The following is a 16,755-nucleotide window of genomic DNA, read 5'->3' on the forward strand; positions in this document are numbered from 1 at the left end:
TATATTATGGAAATTAATAAATATATTTCATTGAATATAAGATGTACCATTATATTTCTCTAAAGAATATTATTGATCATAAGGAGCCATTGTGAGACACATCCCAATTTCAGACATTAAAATATCTTAACAATTAATAAAACAGGGTATTTCTAATAGAGCTCCACTATGTATCAATTTCCTTTGCTTTTGTAAAATACATAAACTATACCGAAATATTATCTGTCAAATACCATTAATCCTGACAGTACAAAAGCTTAACAAATAAAAAATAGACAGATCCCAGAGCACATACTTTACACTAAAGTTCCTCCTAAAAAAAAGCAACAGCTCCCTTATGCCTGTGAAGTTTAAAGACAGAGATGAATATTATCATTATTCCAGTGTTATTACCTCATCATTCTTAATAGATTCCAATCCTGAAGTAGTTGCTACAATTAAACAAGATTTTTCTCTTAATCGCTTCACTGTGTCAAACATCTGTGAAAAACAGATGAAATGTTAAAAGATTTCCTTAGACTGAACAGAAATAAAAAAATTCCCTAACCTGATTTTGTCATAAAGTTTCTAATTGTCTTTGACTTAAACTATTTCAATATATTGGGAGGGGGGAGTAACCCTGACTATGACAAACACCTCTCCTGGTGGATGAGCGATCCAGCTGAGGAGGAGGCCCCTGGCAGCAAACCAGCTGATTCAGTATGCAACTATAAGCATCCCACTGTTTACCTGAGAGATTTGCCAGGAAAAAATTTCTTTTTAAAAATTTAAAATGACAGTTTTAGTGCAAAGTCACATAAAGACAAAGATACAAAATGGGAAGTAAAATCTTCCTCTCCCTGATTTCAGCCCCCCTCTCCAAAAGCAACAATCAAAATAAAGATTATTGGCCGGGTGCGGTGGCTCATGCCTGTAATCCTAGCACTCTGGGAGGCCAAGGCAGGCAGATCGCTCAAGGTCAGGAGTTCGAAACCAGCCTGAGCAAAAGCGAGACCCCGTCTCTACTATAAATAGAAAGAAATTAATTGGCTAACTAATATATATAGAAAACATTAGCTGGGCATGGTGTCAAATGCCTATAGTCCCAGCCTACTCAGGAGGCTGAGGCAGTAGTATCACCTGAGCCCAGGAGTCTGAGGTTGCTATGAGACAGGCTGGCATCATAGCACTCACTCTAGCCTGGGCAACAAAGTGAGACTCTGTCTCAAAAAATAAAAATAAGAAAAAAGAAATAAAGATTATCAATATTTCGTTCCAGGAAAAATTTGTCATAATATGTAATATATTCATATCTATTTTCATTAGAGATCTTACTATACATATTGTTTCAAACCTCCTTTTTTCACTTAATCACTTTTCTTTGCAGACATTTCTATAACAGCTTATACAAATCTACCTCATTTTTATTAAAATATGTCAAAGTTTCAGCAATGGGATGGTGCATTCAGTAAGCTTATTTATATTTTGAAGGAGCCTTATTCTCATAAGGAAAAATCTCCCACAAGGAACACATACAACATAGCTTTAAATTAAGCATCTGGGTTAATTATCTAATGTCTTTAAAAGTAGATACTTGTGCTTTTCATATATTTTTGTAGTAAGTGTTGGTATTCTAATAGGAAATGAATTTTCAGAAATAGATCTCCAATTTATAACACTGTATCTACACGATATAAATGCTGGATTAAATGACAGCTCAGTTTACTTCCTTAAGGTAGAACAGTATCTACTTTTTTGCTCTGATTTTATATTTTAAAATCATTATGTTGATAAATTAAACACAAATACTAAATATTCATGAAATCTACATCAAGAGAAATATTAATATCATTATCTTATAGTTACATATCCTATTATGGTCAAGCTTGCTTGAGAAATGTTTCTAATTAAGTATAACAGTAAAAAGGACTGACCTCTTATACAAAGCAGTACAAAGATTTCCAATTGATACCAAAACATCTAGCTGAACACATGAGAATATTTTAATGAATGCAATGAGTTCTATACCCCTGGCTTCATGTTTCCATGTGAAGGGTTTTCCATTAAAGTAACATTCCTAGCCTCTCCCCTTCCCCATTATTCACTCACTCCTCCCCAGAGGCATTGATATCTACTCAATAGTTCAAACACAAAATCCAGGAATTTCTTTGATTCCATGATTCCCCTCATCCCGTCCACCAAATCTATCAGCATGTACTATAGATTCTACCTTCAATATATACCTTAATCAGTCCAGTTTCTCACCATCTGCATCTTAGCCTATATCATGCTTATTTTTCACCAAGATTACTGCAATAGTCTCAAGGTTTTCCTGCTTCTACGCCTGTTCCCTGCAATCCATTTACTCCACCGCAGCCCAAGTGATCTTATATAAATATAGGTCAGATTATGTCACTAAATATTCAGCTGGGAGCTGGGCGCAGTGGCTCACGCCTATAATCCTAGCACTCTGGGAGGCTGAGGCGGGCGTATTGCTCAAGGTCAGGAGTTCGAAACCAGCCTGAGCAAGAGTGAGACACTGTCTCTACTATAAATAGAAAGAAATTAATTGGCCAACTAATATATATAGAAAAAATTAGCCGGGCATGGTGGCGCATGCCTGTAGTCCCAGCTACTCGGGAGGCTGAGGCAGCAGGATTGCTTTAGCCCAGGAGTTGGAGGTTGCTGTGAGCTAGGCTGATGCCACGGCACTCACTGGAGCTTGGGCAACAAAGCAAGACTCTGTCTCAAAAAAAAAAAAAAGAAAAGAAAAGAACATTCAGCTGGGTATGGTGGCTCATGCCTGTAATTCTAGCACTCTGGGAGGCCAAGATTGGAGGATTACCTGAGTAAGAGCGAGACCCCCCTCTCTACAAAAAAATAGAAAAATTAGCCAGGCATGGTGGTGTGCAGCTACCCAGGAGGCGGAGGAAGGAGGATCACTTGAGCCCAGGAGTTGCAGTAAGCTATGACACCACCACTGTACTCTAGCCCGGGCAACAGAGCAAGACTGTCTTTCAAAAAATCAAGTTCTTCAATGGTTCTCTGTTGTCCTCAAAAACAAAAGCTACCACTCTCTTTACTCTGACCTATAAAGTCCTACATGATCTGGCCCCTGGCTGCCCTTCTGACCTCATTGCCTACCTTTCTCTCCCTCACTCATCATGTTCCAGTCATACTAGCATTCTTTCTGGCCACCTGAGAGCTTCTACACTGCTGTTCCCTCTTTCTGGAGTACCCTTCTGGATTCTTATAAGACTGCCTCTATGCCATTCAGGTCTTAGCTCCAATGTCACCTTCTGAAAGTGGCCTTCTCTAATTACCCAAAGGAATCCCCTACTCATCTACTGAATTACTCTGATACTTTTTTATTTATTGCCTGTACCTCAACAAGAGTGTATGCTTCATGATAGCAAGCACCTTGTCTGTCTTGGTCAGAGTCTAGAGGTTAACATGGCATACAGTAGGTATTAAGTACATGTTGACTAAATAATGATGCAAATAAATCAATCTTGCTTAAAAAAAAAAAACTCCACTAAAACGCAGGGAAAAATTACTATTTAATAATATGAAAAATATGAGTGATCACGAAAATCAGTAGAAAATGACTTTACAATTGAAAAAAATAGTGACTTAATTTTAGAGGCAAGCAGAGGATTCTTAAACGATATGATCAGTTTACTTTTCTAGTTTACCTGAAGTATCCATGTTATCATGTCCTTCTGGCCTTCTAACTGGGGAATTCCCTTGAGTTTTTCCAAAAGCATTTGTATATTCTGAGCATTCATAGCTGTACTTCCCAATCCTTTTTTAAAACACAAAATTACACATTATAAATAAATATATACAGTCATCCCTTGGTGTTCATGGGGAATTGGCACCAGGATCCCTGTGGATACCAAAATCCATGGATATTCAAGTCCTTTATATAAAATGGTTCAGTATTTGTGTATAATCTATGCACATCCTCCTATATACTTTAAATCATCTCTAGATTACTTATAATACTTAATACAATGCCAATGCTATGTAAATAGTTGTTATATGGTATTGTACAGGGAATAATGACAAGGAAAAGGCCTGCGCATGTTCACTACAGATGCAACCTCTTCCCCCAATCCCAAATAATTTGGATTTGTGGTTGGTTGAATCCCAGGACGTGGAATCCACAGATATGATGGGCCAAATGTATCTTCATAATTATGTACAAATTACAATTTTTTAGTTAATGTTATTCATATTGGTAACCAAATCCCTTAACTACATTAATTGTCCATTGAAAGATCTGTAATTACATGAAGTACTGAGTTACAATTATATGAAGTATTCAGTTAAAAAATGATATATAAGAAAACTTGAATTACTTGAAGTCTCTCTTTTATATCTTCCAGTGGCATTGCTAAACAAAACCTACCCTTAATGACCTGTCTGGCCTCTCATCCACTTGGTTCAATGTCTAAGCAAAAATGCTTAATAAAAAACAAAACTGCCAAAAACATCCAAGTGGATATTATGAGGTTATATCCATAAACTGATTAGGTTCATGATGTCTTTATGGATCTTAAAAATACAGTATATAAATAGAAAATGAGATGCTTTCTTCCTGCCTATTGGTTTGAAAATGTGGAATGTGCTTTGAAAAAACTATATTAATAAGATAGCATTTAATAGAAATCTAATTTAAATCTATTCTTTTCTTTCAAGTTGAAAACAATGCAAAATGAACATGCTATCATTCATTTGAACTTCTACAATCATTTTAAATGCAGAAACATTATGGGTCATGTGAATGTTACAATTGATGCAGCAGCAAATATTTGGTAATACTGAGACGAGAAATGAAAGTAAGAAACTTCCATTGTATACAACCTAAAAAAAAAGTGGGCAGTAGGGAGTCATGTAGCAAAAAGACTACAGTACGGGATTCAAAAATATATTAGTATACTAAAAAAATACTAGTTAAAAACTAAAGATGCTAGGAAGAGACTTAATAATTTCAGGATTTCCTATGTTTTAAGAACTGACAGATTAAAACTCTAGAAAAATCTAAACCTTCAGGACTGACAAATTAAAATTCTATAAGATCTAAACTTTCAACTCCAAATTGGTAATTAGCTAGAACTATGTTGAAAAGTAATACTCAAACATACTTGAAGCCTTATGGTAAAAGTCAAATGTCACTTCCTCTTCAGGAGCTTTTTGAAGCTGTTGCTTCTCTTCTAGTAAACCCAATGCCATAATATGAAATGCCTGAAGGAGGAAAGTTAGAGAAGATCTTTAAAACTGAGCTTGTTTAGGTAAATATATTTTAAGTGGAGGTATAAAAATAAGCAACCTGATAGGTAAAAAATGTACAAAGTTTACAAACAGTTCATGGAAAAAGAAATGATGAATATACATACAAAAAATGTTCATCACTTATAATTTTAAAAATTTGAGTTGAAATAAAATTATCCTATATTTCACCTATGAGAGTGGCAAAAGTTTTGAGTTTAGTAAAATACAGAGCTGGCAAAGGTGTTAGGAAGCAGGCAATTTTGACCACACTGGTAATAGGAAAGTAAACTGGTATAACATTTTTAGAGGTCAATTTGAAAATATCTATCAAAAATGTAAAAGGTACAAACCCAGTACTAGGAATTAGTATGACAGATACACTCCTTTAAGTATGCAAAAATATTTATACAAGGATGTTCATTTTAGTGTCCTTTGTTACAGCAAAGACCTAAAAACAACCTGAATGCCATTAATAGGAAACTAATTAAATACATTATAGCATATCCATACAATGTAATATGCAGCTATCAAGAATGAGGTAAACTTATATATGCTAATGTGGAATGATTATATAAAATTTTATACAAAATTTTACCAGTGCTTATCTCCTATGCAGGGCACTAGAGACAGGAGAGAAGTTTTAACTTGATTTCAAATATATCTCTATGGTTTGAAACTTAATACTGCATGTATTTATCACCATTATAACAAAAATTGAGCTATACATACAGCATGATAGCATATAGAGCCTGCAGACCAACAATACCCAAGGAAAAAAGAAAATTTAGTTAGGCAGTTACTAAAGAAGTATCCAATGACAGCTACCACAAAGTGGCATGATTAAGTAATTTATCTATAACAGTATCAAGAAAAAATAGCTGCTTTCACTTGATGTAATTATCCTAACAACTCTATGAATAATTACACTTATATCCATTTCACTAATGAGAAAATTATTTTTTGCTCCTAAGTAGGAAGTAGTGGAACCCAGAACTCAAGCCTAGATCTGTCTTCAAATCTTCATTAAACTGTCTCTTTATAATACCAGTAAAATTAAAAATATAAAAAAATCACAATGCAATGATCACATACCAATTTATTATTAGCATGAGTAAGCCTTTTTCAGTTTTTGTGGATTTTATTAAACAGATATGGTTTAATAAATGGTTCCCAAGAGTAAGATGCTATATAAGAATGTATCACTAAGAAAATTTGTGCCATATGTAAGCTATTTTTAATGACCTCTAGGTCTAAGGTGCTATAGATGTGGTTTGGATAGAAGTTAGGTCAGAGATCTTCTTCAGAGCCCTAAGAACTCTAGGACTCTACATAGAGAATATATTTGAAGTAAACGTACCATTTGGAGCATCCCTTCAGTCCACAAGTTAGAGTCTGTATCTATTGCCCGCTCAAATATAGTCCTGAGAATGTACATCATGATATCACAGTTGAGAAGGTTAACCACTTTGCTGAAAGCAGGGCAGAATTCAGGAGGTGGTGGTGGTGGCAATGCTATAAGGGGTGAGAGATAAATGAGAAAAAGAGACAAACAGGTACATTCTTATTTGGGTTATCCTATATACTAAATTGCAAATGTCAAAAAATAATAGATTACATGCAAAACAACACACATGATATTTTGCTACCCTTGAAGTACTGAAAATATCAATATCAAATGTAACGTAAGTTACTATGTCAGTCACCCAAAATAAACTCCATATTCTATCAATTTAAAATTCCATGACTTATAATAGTGACCACATCTTAAATAATACATGAACAAGAAGCAAAAGGCTCTTTCTATTTCCTTTACTTGCCTACTCTCAAAAAATAACAAAAACAAAGCACTATATGCTTTGCTAATACAAAAACCACAGAAAATAGTCAAAATGAGTCAGTTCAGAATCTCACTTTTTACCTTCATCTTTGTTTTCTTGTTTTCTCCTTTTCTTCTGCATATGTTCAGCCTATAAAAAAAAAAACTACCATTAAATATACTGCTTTGCAAGCGTGAAACAAATGGAATATTTTAAAGCAGGCAGGAAAGAACCAACCACCTATTAAAATACTTTATATCCTAAAGCAGATATTCAGAATGCTTCTTTGTCCTAGAAACAAAATAGCCATCCTAAGGAAAGCCACTGCAAAATAGATGAGGAATATCCCTCATCAAAAACTTAGTCCCCTCCCCATCAGGCACAGTGGCTCACACCTGTAATCCTAGCACTCTGGGAGGCTGAGGCAGGAGGACTGCTTGAGCTCAGGAGTTCGAGACCAGCCTGAGCAAGAGTGAGACCCTGTCTCTACTAAAAATAGATAAATAATCTGGGCACCGTGGTGTGTGCCTATAGTCCCAGCTACTTGGGAGGGTGAGGCAAGGGGACTGCTTAAGCCCAGGAGTTTGAGGTTGCAGTGAGCTATGAGAACACCACTGCATTCTATCTGTGACAGAGCAAACAAACAAGAAAAAAAACCAACAACAAAAACTGAACTTAGTTCCCATTCTTTTAAGTCAAAATATTTACCTAGTGCCTATTATGTGCAATGAGCTATAAATTATTCACTTTATAAGGACAAAGCCAGACATCATCCTTCATGGCATAGACACCATGTGAACCAATATATCACCTATATAGTACTCTTGCCAAAACAGGTTTAATTTGAATCTAATCATGAGAATACAATTAGACAAATAACAAAAAGTAGAATATTCTGGACAACTAGCCTGTACTCTACAGAAGCATCAATATAAAAGACAAAAAAGGCAAAAGAACTATCCTAAATTAAAAGGAGATTGTAGAAACTTGAAAACCAAGTAAAGTACGTGATCATGAAGTACATGATACTTGATTGAATCCTCCTCTCTCTGAGACAGTTATAAAAAACATTTTTGGTATAATCAGGAAAATACAAATATTGCCAATATAGTAGATGACATTATTGAATCAACTTTAATTTCTTGGGTGAGATACTGCCCACTATTAATGAGAACTAGCAGAAAACTACAGAAAAAGCAGGACATTTTCTGTGGAGTTAAAAAGCATAAAGCATTTTAGATTTATTTACTGAAAAAGATACTTTTTCCTACCTTGCTATGCTGCGTTTTGGAGTAATGATAAAAGTACATATTGAAGTCTTTCAATGATTCATCTTTCAGTTCATAAACTCCATGGCCTGATACACCTGGTTTTCTAAATAGATGGAAAATACAGAGATGAACTGCAATGTTCTTGAAGGATAGAATACAGAAAAAATAAAAACCTAAAAATTAATCTAGAAGTCATAATATACAGAAAAATACATAACAATATTTTATTTAGCTTTCTTAATCTGAATAATAAATTTCATTCCAATAGTAAAACTAAAACCTACACTGTGAACACAAAGTCCCAGTAACAGCTAAGTTGTGTTTTATAATTATGAAATTCAAACACATCTGGAGAAATTTGTTCTATCTATACCTGTTCCCCATGCCCTACTTAAATCTCTAAGGTTTCTTTTATAGTTTGTGAAGCCTAAAGGTTGTCTGTTCAACTAAAGCACATTGCATTGTCTAAGGTCAAATCTAAAATAATAGGGAGACATCATATCTTTAGCAAGTTGCAAATGAAAATATATTGAGTCCTCTACACAGTACTATAAGGTAAATCATTAAGGACAAAAGGACTATACCATATTTGTTCTGAACATTATATAGCTTTTGGTATCTATCCAATTCTTAAGTCAAATATTTCACTGAACATTATTAGAGCATAAGAAAAGCTATATCCTACCTTAAAAGTCATTTGAAACTAATAATTTATCTATAAACAAAGTAGAAATTGACTGTAGTATCAATTTTTCAAATTTTAAGAACACAATTAAAATCTTATTTCCATTTTATGTACCTCAAAGAATGAAAGAATTGTAAAATACTGTTTTAACTCTACTAGAAAAAATATAAAATTAGCATATAAAATTTATAGTACAATATATGAAGTTATGGCTTCAAATGAATGGCAAAGAGATTATCAGAAAGGTTTACTTACTATCTAAATCATCTAATGTCACAAATGGATATTTCTCATTCACCTGCCGAAAATAATCATTTCTTCAACAAACATGTACTGTATACTGTGTGCCTCTCATTCTCATCCCTTCTAATCTGTACTCCATTCTTATTCTTGGGAATTCAGGCAAGGATTATACAAAGCATCCAAAGTAAAAGAACAGAGATCTACCTCTTACAAAAAGCATAAATATTAAGCACTTACTTAAATGTGGCCACTTTGTTTATGACATTCTCTAAGCCAGTTTCATGATTTTCCTGTTGAAACAATATTTTTGTCATTTTTACCTCCATGTAATGACTTGCTCTTCTCTTACTGCGAAGTGAAATACATTTTCAACTGCATCTCTGAAGTACTTTGTAAACAATTTAAAAAAGACCCATTTCCACTATAAAAAAATTAGGTCTCAAATCAGTTATGTTTTGGGAGACCAATTTCTTATTAGACTCATGTGTAAACTGTATAAGAAAGAAATGTTATCTAAGTTTGCCTTCGTGTGTGTACACACACATACACACACACACGGCATATACACTACACACACACAGTATTACCAATAGTTCAAAGAAAAAAAGATTTTCTTTATGTAGTATGTTCATCACTCACACCATTTAAGCATATACTCATGCTGTACTAATCCCTAAAACCAAAGTAACAAAATAAATGGGGTCCAACTAGTAATCTACAGCAAAACACATGTCTAGATGTCCTAATGCATTCTACCTTTTGCAATTGTAATAGTTTTTTTTTCTGCTTGGCTTGAACTTTTCCTTAACACTGGAACATTATTTTTCTCTGAAGTCATTTAAAATCAGGATAAGAACCTAGTTAAGCTACTATAGTAAGGTCATAGACTCTGATAGCCTTGTAAAAATTAAGAAATTTAACTTCCTGTTTTAAAAAATGTACTCATGGTAAGTAGCAAAAAGTGAAAGAATGCCCTAATAAAGTGTTTTTATTTTGCAAAGTATAGTGTACATATTACTAGTGGTATGTGAAATTATTTTAGGTGTCACAAGGTTATATATATCAAAATTTTTGAATAGTTATTCACTTGTTTTAATAGGAATCAGGGAAAAAATTATCTAGAATGTCAAACCTACTATTTCACAGATATTACTACTTAGAAAGATGCTAAGGAAAATGTGAGTTGATTTTAAAATGTAATAATAATCATAAAATTGGTAGATGGATATACAAAAATTATGAAAGTAATACACCAAATGACTGCAGTTGGAGAATCAGTTAACAATAAAACTGGAAAATGATACAAATAATTTGAGGGTGTAGGGAATGACCAATACTCAAAGCTTATACCTAGTGTATCTCTCTGGAAAGCCTTGCTAGCACAGATAAGTATAATTCTTTTTTAAGAATCATTTTTCTAATTCATATTCAAATCTCAGAGGAAAAATATGAGATTGATAATCTTTAGGACTATTATTTCAGTATCTGTATGTAAGAAAACAAAAATACTATACAGATACAGGCTGCTGTCAAAGAAAAAAAAAAAAAGAAAAGAAAAGAAAAAAAAAAAAATACTACCTGGTGACAGCCATGAGAATGCACCTTGCAGATCTTTAATCACAGGAAGCATAAATGACCACACGCCTCAATTGCTATGCTCTGGTCACACCAAAGCCAAGCTTTTCACCTGCTGCTCCCAGACAATAAGCAAAGCAAAGATACTACTGCGGGCTCATTCTGGGAGATATGAGAAGGTGCCAAAGCCCAGCAGTCTGGAATGCTTCTATTTAATTGCCCTTCCCTCTTATTTCACTGGGAATCAGACTTGCATCATAATCTGATGGCTCCCCTAGCCTTTCCCACTCCCTCACCATTTTCTTTAGTAAAATCTTAATGTTTTGTCATGAGATTTACTTCTCAGAAGACCCAGATTAACACACCACTCAGACAGTTTCAGTATTTCAGGGAGCCCCTCCTTTTCCTCTGGAGAAATCTTATTTTAAAGTAAAGAAAAAGTTAAGGAGTTCTTGCCAGAATTAAAATTTACAGCACTAAAGGATGAATGGTATTTGCTTTATACCTGTAAGGTCATAATATAGAGGTTTTTGCTCAACAAATTTTCCTAAAATTTTGAAGTAGCTTCCAATTAAAGAAAAAGAAAAAACTATTCCACCTTGAGATGAATGGAGAAAAAAGCCAAAACTGGACTTACATTCTCAGGTAAATTTTTGGCAATGGCACTGTGTGGCATGGGTTCAATGCAAAGCAAGTGAATAATTTCTCTCATTGTGACCTCTTCTTTGGTCACATTTCCCACTCCAGGTACATAACGCTCTCCTAATACAAATAATAAAAAGAAAAAATAGAATAATTAATTGCTTTCTGTTTAAATCTCTCCCCACCAGGAGCACCTACACACCAAAAATTGCATTAAAGTAAGTCTATGAGAGAGAGAGAGAGAGAGAGAGAGAGAGAGAGAGAGAGAGAGAGAGAGAGAGAGAGAGAGAGAGAGAGACCAAAAATTATTTGAACATGTTCCCAAATCTGAACAAGAGTCTATTTGTTGAAAGACAGAGGGAGAAAACTGAAGTGACCCAAAGGAAAATGCAGGCTTTGTTTTAACTTACACACATACACATACGTATACATACACATACTCACACATTATAAACAAGGCCCCTCAATTAAATTACCATGTGTTTCTAATCCACAAAACATGGCAGATGGCATCTGAATGAGCACTGGCCATCATTGAATAGCTTATCTTTCAACATCTTTCTCAATTTTGTCTCTACTTATTATTTAAGAAAGAACAAAGTGAAAACTGAAAAACAAAATACTTAAAAATGTCTTTATGGGTTAAATGATGGAACAATAATATGTACTGGGGAGTGGTAAGTGTTGTGAAATGCCCACACAGTTTATTGTAATGAAAAATGGAAACCTGACTATCAAATGGAGAAAGAAAACAGCTAAATTAACTATGGGAACTTCACTGGTATTAACAGCATCTAATTCCCCTAGCCTTAAAAAGGCTTATGTTTGGCCTTATGTCACTACTGATTTGCAACACTACGGTATCTATACAAAGTCCTATGACATCTACAAGACAGTCACAGAAAGAAATCTCCTGCCAGAGAGATTTGTTAAATTCTACAAATTTGCCAAAGAATGACTTTTTGTTAATTCTTTTCCAACATACTCATTCCTCTTTACATTGTAAAGCATTTTTTTATTTTCATATTTTTTCACCAAAAACAGTATCCCCTAGAATTTTAGTGCTAGAATAAACCTTAGAGATCATGTAGATTACCTCCACATTTTACAAATCAGGACTCTGAGGCCATAAGAATATAAATGGCATACTCTTGATAATTGATAGCAAGGTCAAGACTAGACCTTCTATGTCCTAATCCAGGTATTTTTCTAATTCTTAATGTTTTTTCCATTATAAAAATCAGAGATTATAATTTTTTAAAACAAAAAATGTTGACTCCTGAAAGTAATGAACTTACACTCAGGAATATAGCAAGTATTATATTAACTAAAAATCAAATCACAAGGAAAGAAAACCCAAATAAATTCAGGTAAACACAAAAACACTAAAATAATAATAGCTACAGTAAAATAGTCAAAATAAAAAGGCAAAAATATACCACAATATTAGAAATTCTCCATATAATATTCTAAGGACAAACAAACATTTCTCTCAAGTTTTTAAAATTTAATAAAGTACATAATCAACTTCAAAATATTTTACATATTTTCGATTTGCCCATTTTTTCCCATCAGTTTCTTACTAGTATATTTTGGACAGAAAGAGTTAGCAGCCTGGAAAATTTAAGTCTCACTTAGCAATAAAGGCTTACTGCACTTTCTGCTGAGACAAGCAGCTAGTTCAGCAACTCACTCTTTCACAAACAAGTAAAATGAATCCATGTTTATAGACTTAGCTAATGGCTAGAATCCTCACCCGGAATTATTAAAACAAAACAAAGTCTACGGTAAAGTACATAACAAAAGCCAGAATGAGAAGTTAAGAACAAGATGATAGCAATGGATGAGCCCAGCTGGTAAAATTAACAGACTATGATACACTATATGGCAATATATTCAATCAACTTATATACTGTATATTATTTTATATAATAAATATTGTATTCAATAGGGTAAAATCTAGTGTTTCTGCAAGGCACAGTTATCTTAACTTCAGCTGAATTATAAAACACATTTCTATGGGTCAATGTCATAATATCTTTTTTTTTTTCTTTTTTTCTTTTTAAGACAGAGTCTCGCTTTGTTGCCCAGGCTAGAGTGAGTGCCATGACATCAGCCTAGCTCACAGCAACCTCAAACTCCTGGGCTCAAGCGATACTACTGCCTCAGCCTCCCGAGTAGCTAGGACTACAGGCATGTGCCACCAAGCCCGGCTAATTTTTTTCTATATATTTTTAGTTGGCCAATTAATTTCTCTCTATTTTTTAAGTAGAGATGGTGTCTCGCTCTTGCTCAGGCTGGTTTCGAACTCCTGACCTTGAGCAATCCGCCCACCTCAGGCTCCCAGAGTGCTAGGATTACAGGCATGAGCCACCACACCAGGCCATAATATCTTGATAAATATTATTTCTGGCAAAGAACTCTTTCCCCTTTCCCTAAGTAACTTTAAGAAAGCTAAGCATGGTCAATATTTGCACAAAGTAATTCAAGAGAATAACACAATGAAAATATATTTTACTTATACCTAAGTTATGTTTAAAATTTCACATATAATTTTTAGCAATAAATGAGTAAGATTTTTTTATCTACATTTCTATCTGGATTAATTATATCCCAGACCTCCAAACAAGTCCAAGCATTTACAAATCAGGTATTCAAAAATAAAGATGTAAAAATCTATGCTTTTTAAAGGTGGGTTCCTAAATGATGTATTTGAAAGGGGTTAAATAGTCAATTATAGTTCTAAATGTTCTCTCTAAAAAGTAACCCATGTTCTATTTCAAAACATTCTGTTTTAATCTTACCCAAAATATAGATGAGGACCTGAAGCATTTCTTCTATTAATGTATTATATTGTTTAATCAAATCCTACAGAATTGAAAAAGAATAAATTAGTTATATAAGAACCACAAGACTCCATAAAACATGCATTTCTGGATCAGACTCATGGGCCATCCAGTCCAATACTTTCTTTCAGAACACAGCACAGATAGTTATAAAGTGAACAGTTCTCTTTTTTGATGACAAATTCAACAAGTTTCACAATATCTGGCACATAACAGGAACTCAATTGTTAAATATTGTCATTGTTTTCATTATCACTATCCCTCATATTGTCTTAAGTCAACAAACTAATTCTAAGGTTTAACTTTTCCTCCATTATTGGTTTCCTCCTTACATGGGTTAGTGAGAAAGTAGATACCCAAAAGTTACAGTGAGAGTACCCTTCCCTAACACACCCCTTATTTAAGAATTATATCAAATCAAATATTAATTTTCACGAAGTGTAAAACACAATTTAAAATTTGCTTTTCATTTTATGTCCTATTTACTGCCCCTTTGCAAGTGACTTCTAATTTGAAAGAATAAAATAATCTGATTTCATAAATTCAAAGTAGTCAAAGGCTACTTTATAAGCTAGTACTTCAAATATTAAAATAATATAGATGCGACCAAACACCAAGAGACAAATTACAAATTGTAAAATATGTAACAAATATAAATGAAGAATTAATATCCTTTTTAAACAAAGAGCTTTTTCAAAAACAGAAGAGGGGTAAAGGACAAGAACAGATAACTCACTGCTAAAAAAAAAAAAGGCCAATAAAAATGAAAATATGGTTAACTTCACTGATTAAAGAAATGCAAACTAAAATATCATCTTTTCACCTATGAGACAACAAAGATTAATAATACCAGTGCCACTAAGATGCATGTATTGCAAGAGACAGCTTAAATAGATATAACTTTTCTGAGAACAAATGACAGTATCTATTAAGAGCCTTAAGAAAGAGCAGTCACTGTTTTATCCAACAAATCCACTTCTAATAATTTATCTTAACAAAATAATTAGACAAATGTTTAAACACTGAGGTACAGATGTTTTTAAGACCAAAAAACTAGAAAAACCTCTTTGGTAATAGGTAACTAAAGTATAATGCATTCATGTAGTAGAATACTATCCATTACTAAAAATGATAGTGTAGGCTGGGCACAGTGGCTCACACCTGCAATCCTAGCACTCTAGGAGGCCGAGGCAGGAGGACACTTGAACTTAGGAGTTCAAGACCAGACCTCTCGCAAGAGCGAGACACCATCTCTACTAAAAATAGAAAAAATTAGCCCAGCATGGTAGTATACTTATAGTCCCAGCTACTTGGGAGGCTGTGGCAGGAGAAATGCTTGATCCCAGCAGTTTAAGGTTGCTGTGAGCGAGGCTGATGCCACAGCACTCTAGCCTGGGTGACAGAATGAAACCCTATCTCAAAAAAAAAGACAATGTAAAAAATGTATTTAATATTTAATGACAAGGAAAAAAACCTATCGCAATATTTTGTTAAACACAGGAAGATTATAAAACAGCACACACAGAATGATACAATTTTTGATTTAAATAAATAAAAAATTTTTAAAATATAAAAACAAACAAGACACTAAAACTTTAAAAGTGATCGCTTTAGCCAGGCACAGTGGCTCATGCCTGGTACTTTGGGAGTACCTAGTACTTTGGGAGGCTAAGGAATATTGCTTGAGGCCAGGAGTTTGAGTCCACCCTGAGCAACAAAGTGATCTCGTTCCAACAACAACAAAAAATTTAGCCAGGCATGGTGGCATGCACCTGTAGTCCCAGCTACTCGGGAGGATGAGGGAGGAGGATCACCTGAGCCTAGGAGTTTGAATCTGCATGACTTATGCACCACTGCACTTCAGCCTGAGCAACAGAGACCCTGTCTTCACACACACAAAAAAAGCAATCGTTTCCGGGAGGCAGTGTTTCATTTGTTTATTTTTCTCTTTGTTAGTCTATATATTCTAATTTTTCTAGAGTAAAAAGATTATATGTGTGCATATAGATTAATATATGCAAGCTACATGTGATTTACGGATATATAATTAAGAAACAAACTTTAAAAATGACTAAAATAGTAACAATAATATTTCCTTTGGAATTCACATATCAGTTTCTGTTGCTTACCTGGTCTTTTGTAGATACGGTCTTGCTAAAAGCATCAGCAAGTTCATACCTCTGAAGTACCAGTAACAAGAACTTGTTGGGATCCATTAGAGATGCTCCAATCTATGAAAGAAATCCAGTATCTTATTTCTTTTGTATTAAATGGAGAAACATTTTGTCTCTTGTAGGATTATCATAAAATGATAAAGTAAGTTTGCAAGAGGTAATTTAGTAGGCCCTTTGATTTTTATGTCATGTTCACAGAATGGTGAGGAAAATTTAAGTTGAAAATAATTATAGTATTTTCTCTTC

At 33.9% G+C, this 16,755-nt stretch overlaps 1 protein-coding gene across 3 annotated transcripts in view; it reads right to left on the minus strand.

The window, feature by feature from the left end:
- The window catches only part of UBR1 (ubiquitin protein ligase E3 component n-recognin 1), a 133,396-nt gene that overhangs the window by 52,985 nt on the left and 63,656 nt on the right, over positions 1–16,755 (minus strand). For all 3 annotated transcript variants that reach the window (XM_076004287.1, XM_076004286.1, XM_020285980.2), the window contains 10 exons: positions 16,465–16,566; positions 14,294–14,357; positions 11,485–11,609; positions 9,510–9,562; positions 8,345–8,447; positions 7,175–7,223; positions 6,614–6,768; positions 5,130–5,229; positions 3,675–3,784; positions 394–480 (listed from right to left, as the gene is read on the minus strand). In XM_076004287.1, the coding sequence (XP_075860402.1) occupies positions 394–480; positions 3,675–3,784; positions 5,130–5,229; positions 6,614–6,768; positions 7,175–7,223; positions 8,345–8,447; positions 9,510–9,562; positions 11,485–11,609; positions 14,294–14,357; positions 16,465–16,566 (948 nt within the window). The remainder of the gene's footprint in view (positions 1–393; positions 481–3,674; positions 3,785–5,129; positions 5,230–6,613; positions 6,769–7,174; positions 7,224–8,344; positions 8,448–9,509; positions 9,563–11,484; positions 11,610–14,293; positions 14,358–16,464; positions 16,567–16,755) is intronic.

The sequence above is a fragment of the Microcebus murinus genome, chromosome 6 (assembly GCF_040939455.1).
Source record: "Microcebus murinus isolate Inina chromosome 6, M.murinus_Inina_mat1.0, whole genome shotgun sequence".
NCBI classification, from domain to species: domain Eukaryota; kingdom Metazoa; phylum Chordata; class Mammalia; order Primates; family Cheirogaleidae; genus Microcebus; species Microcebus murinus.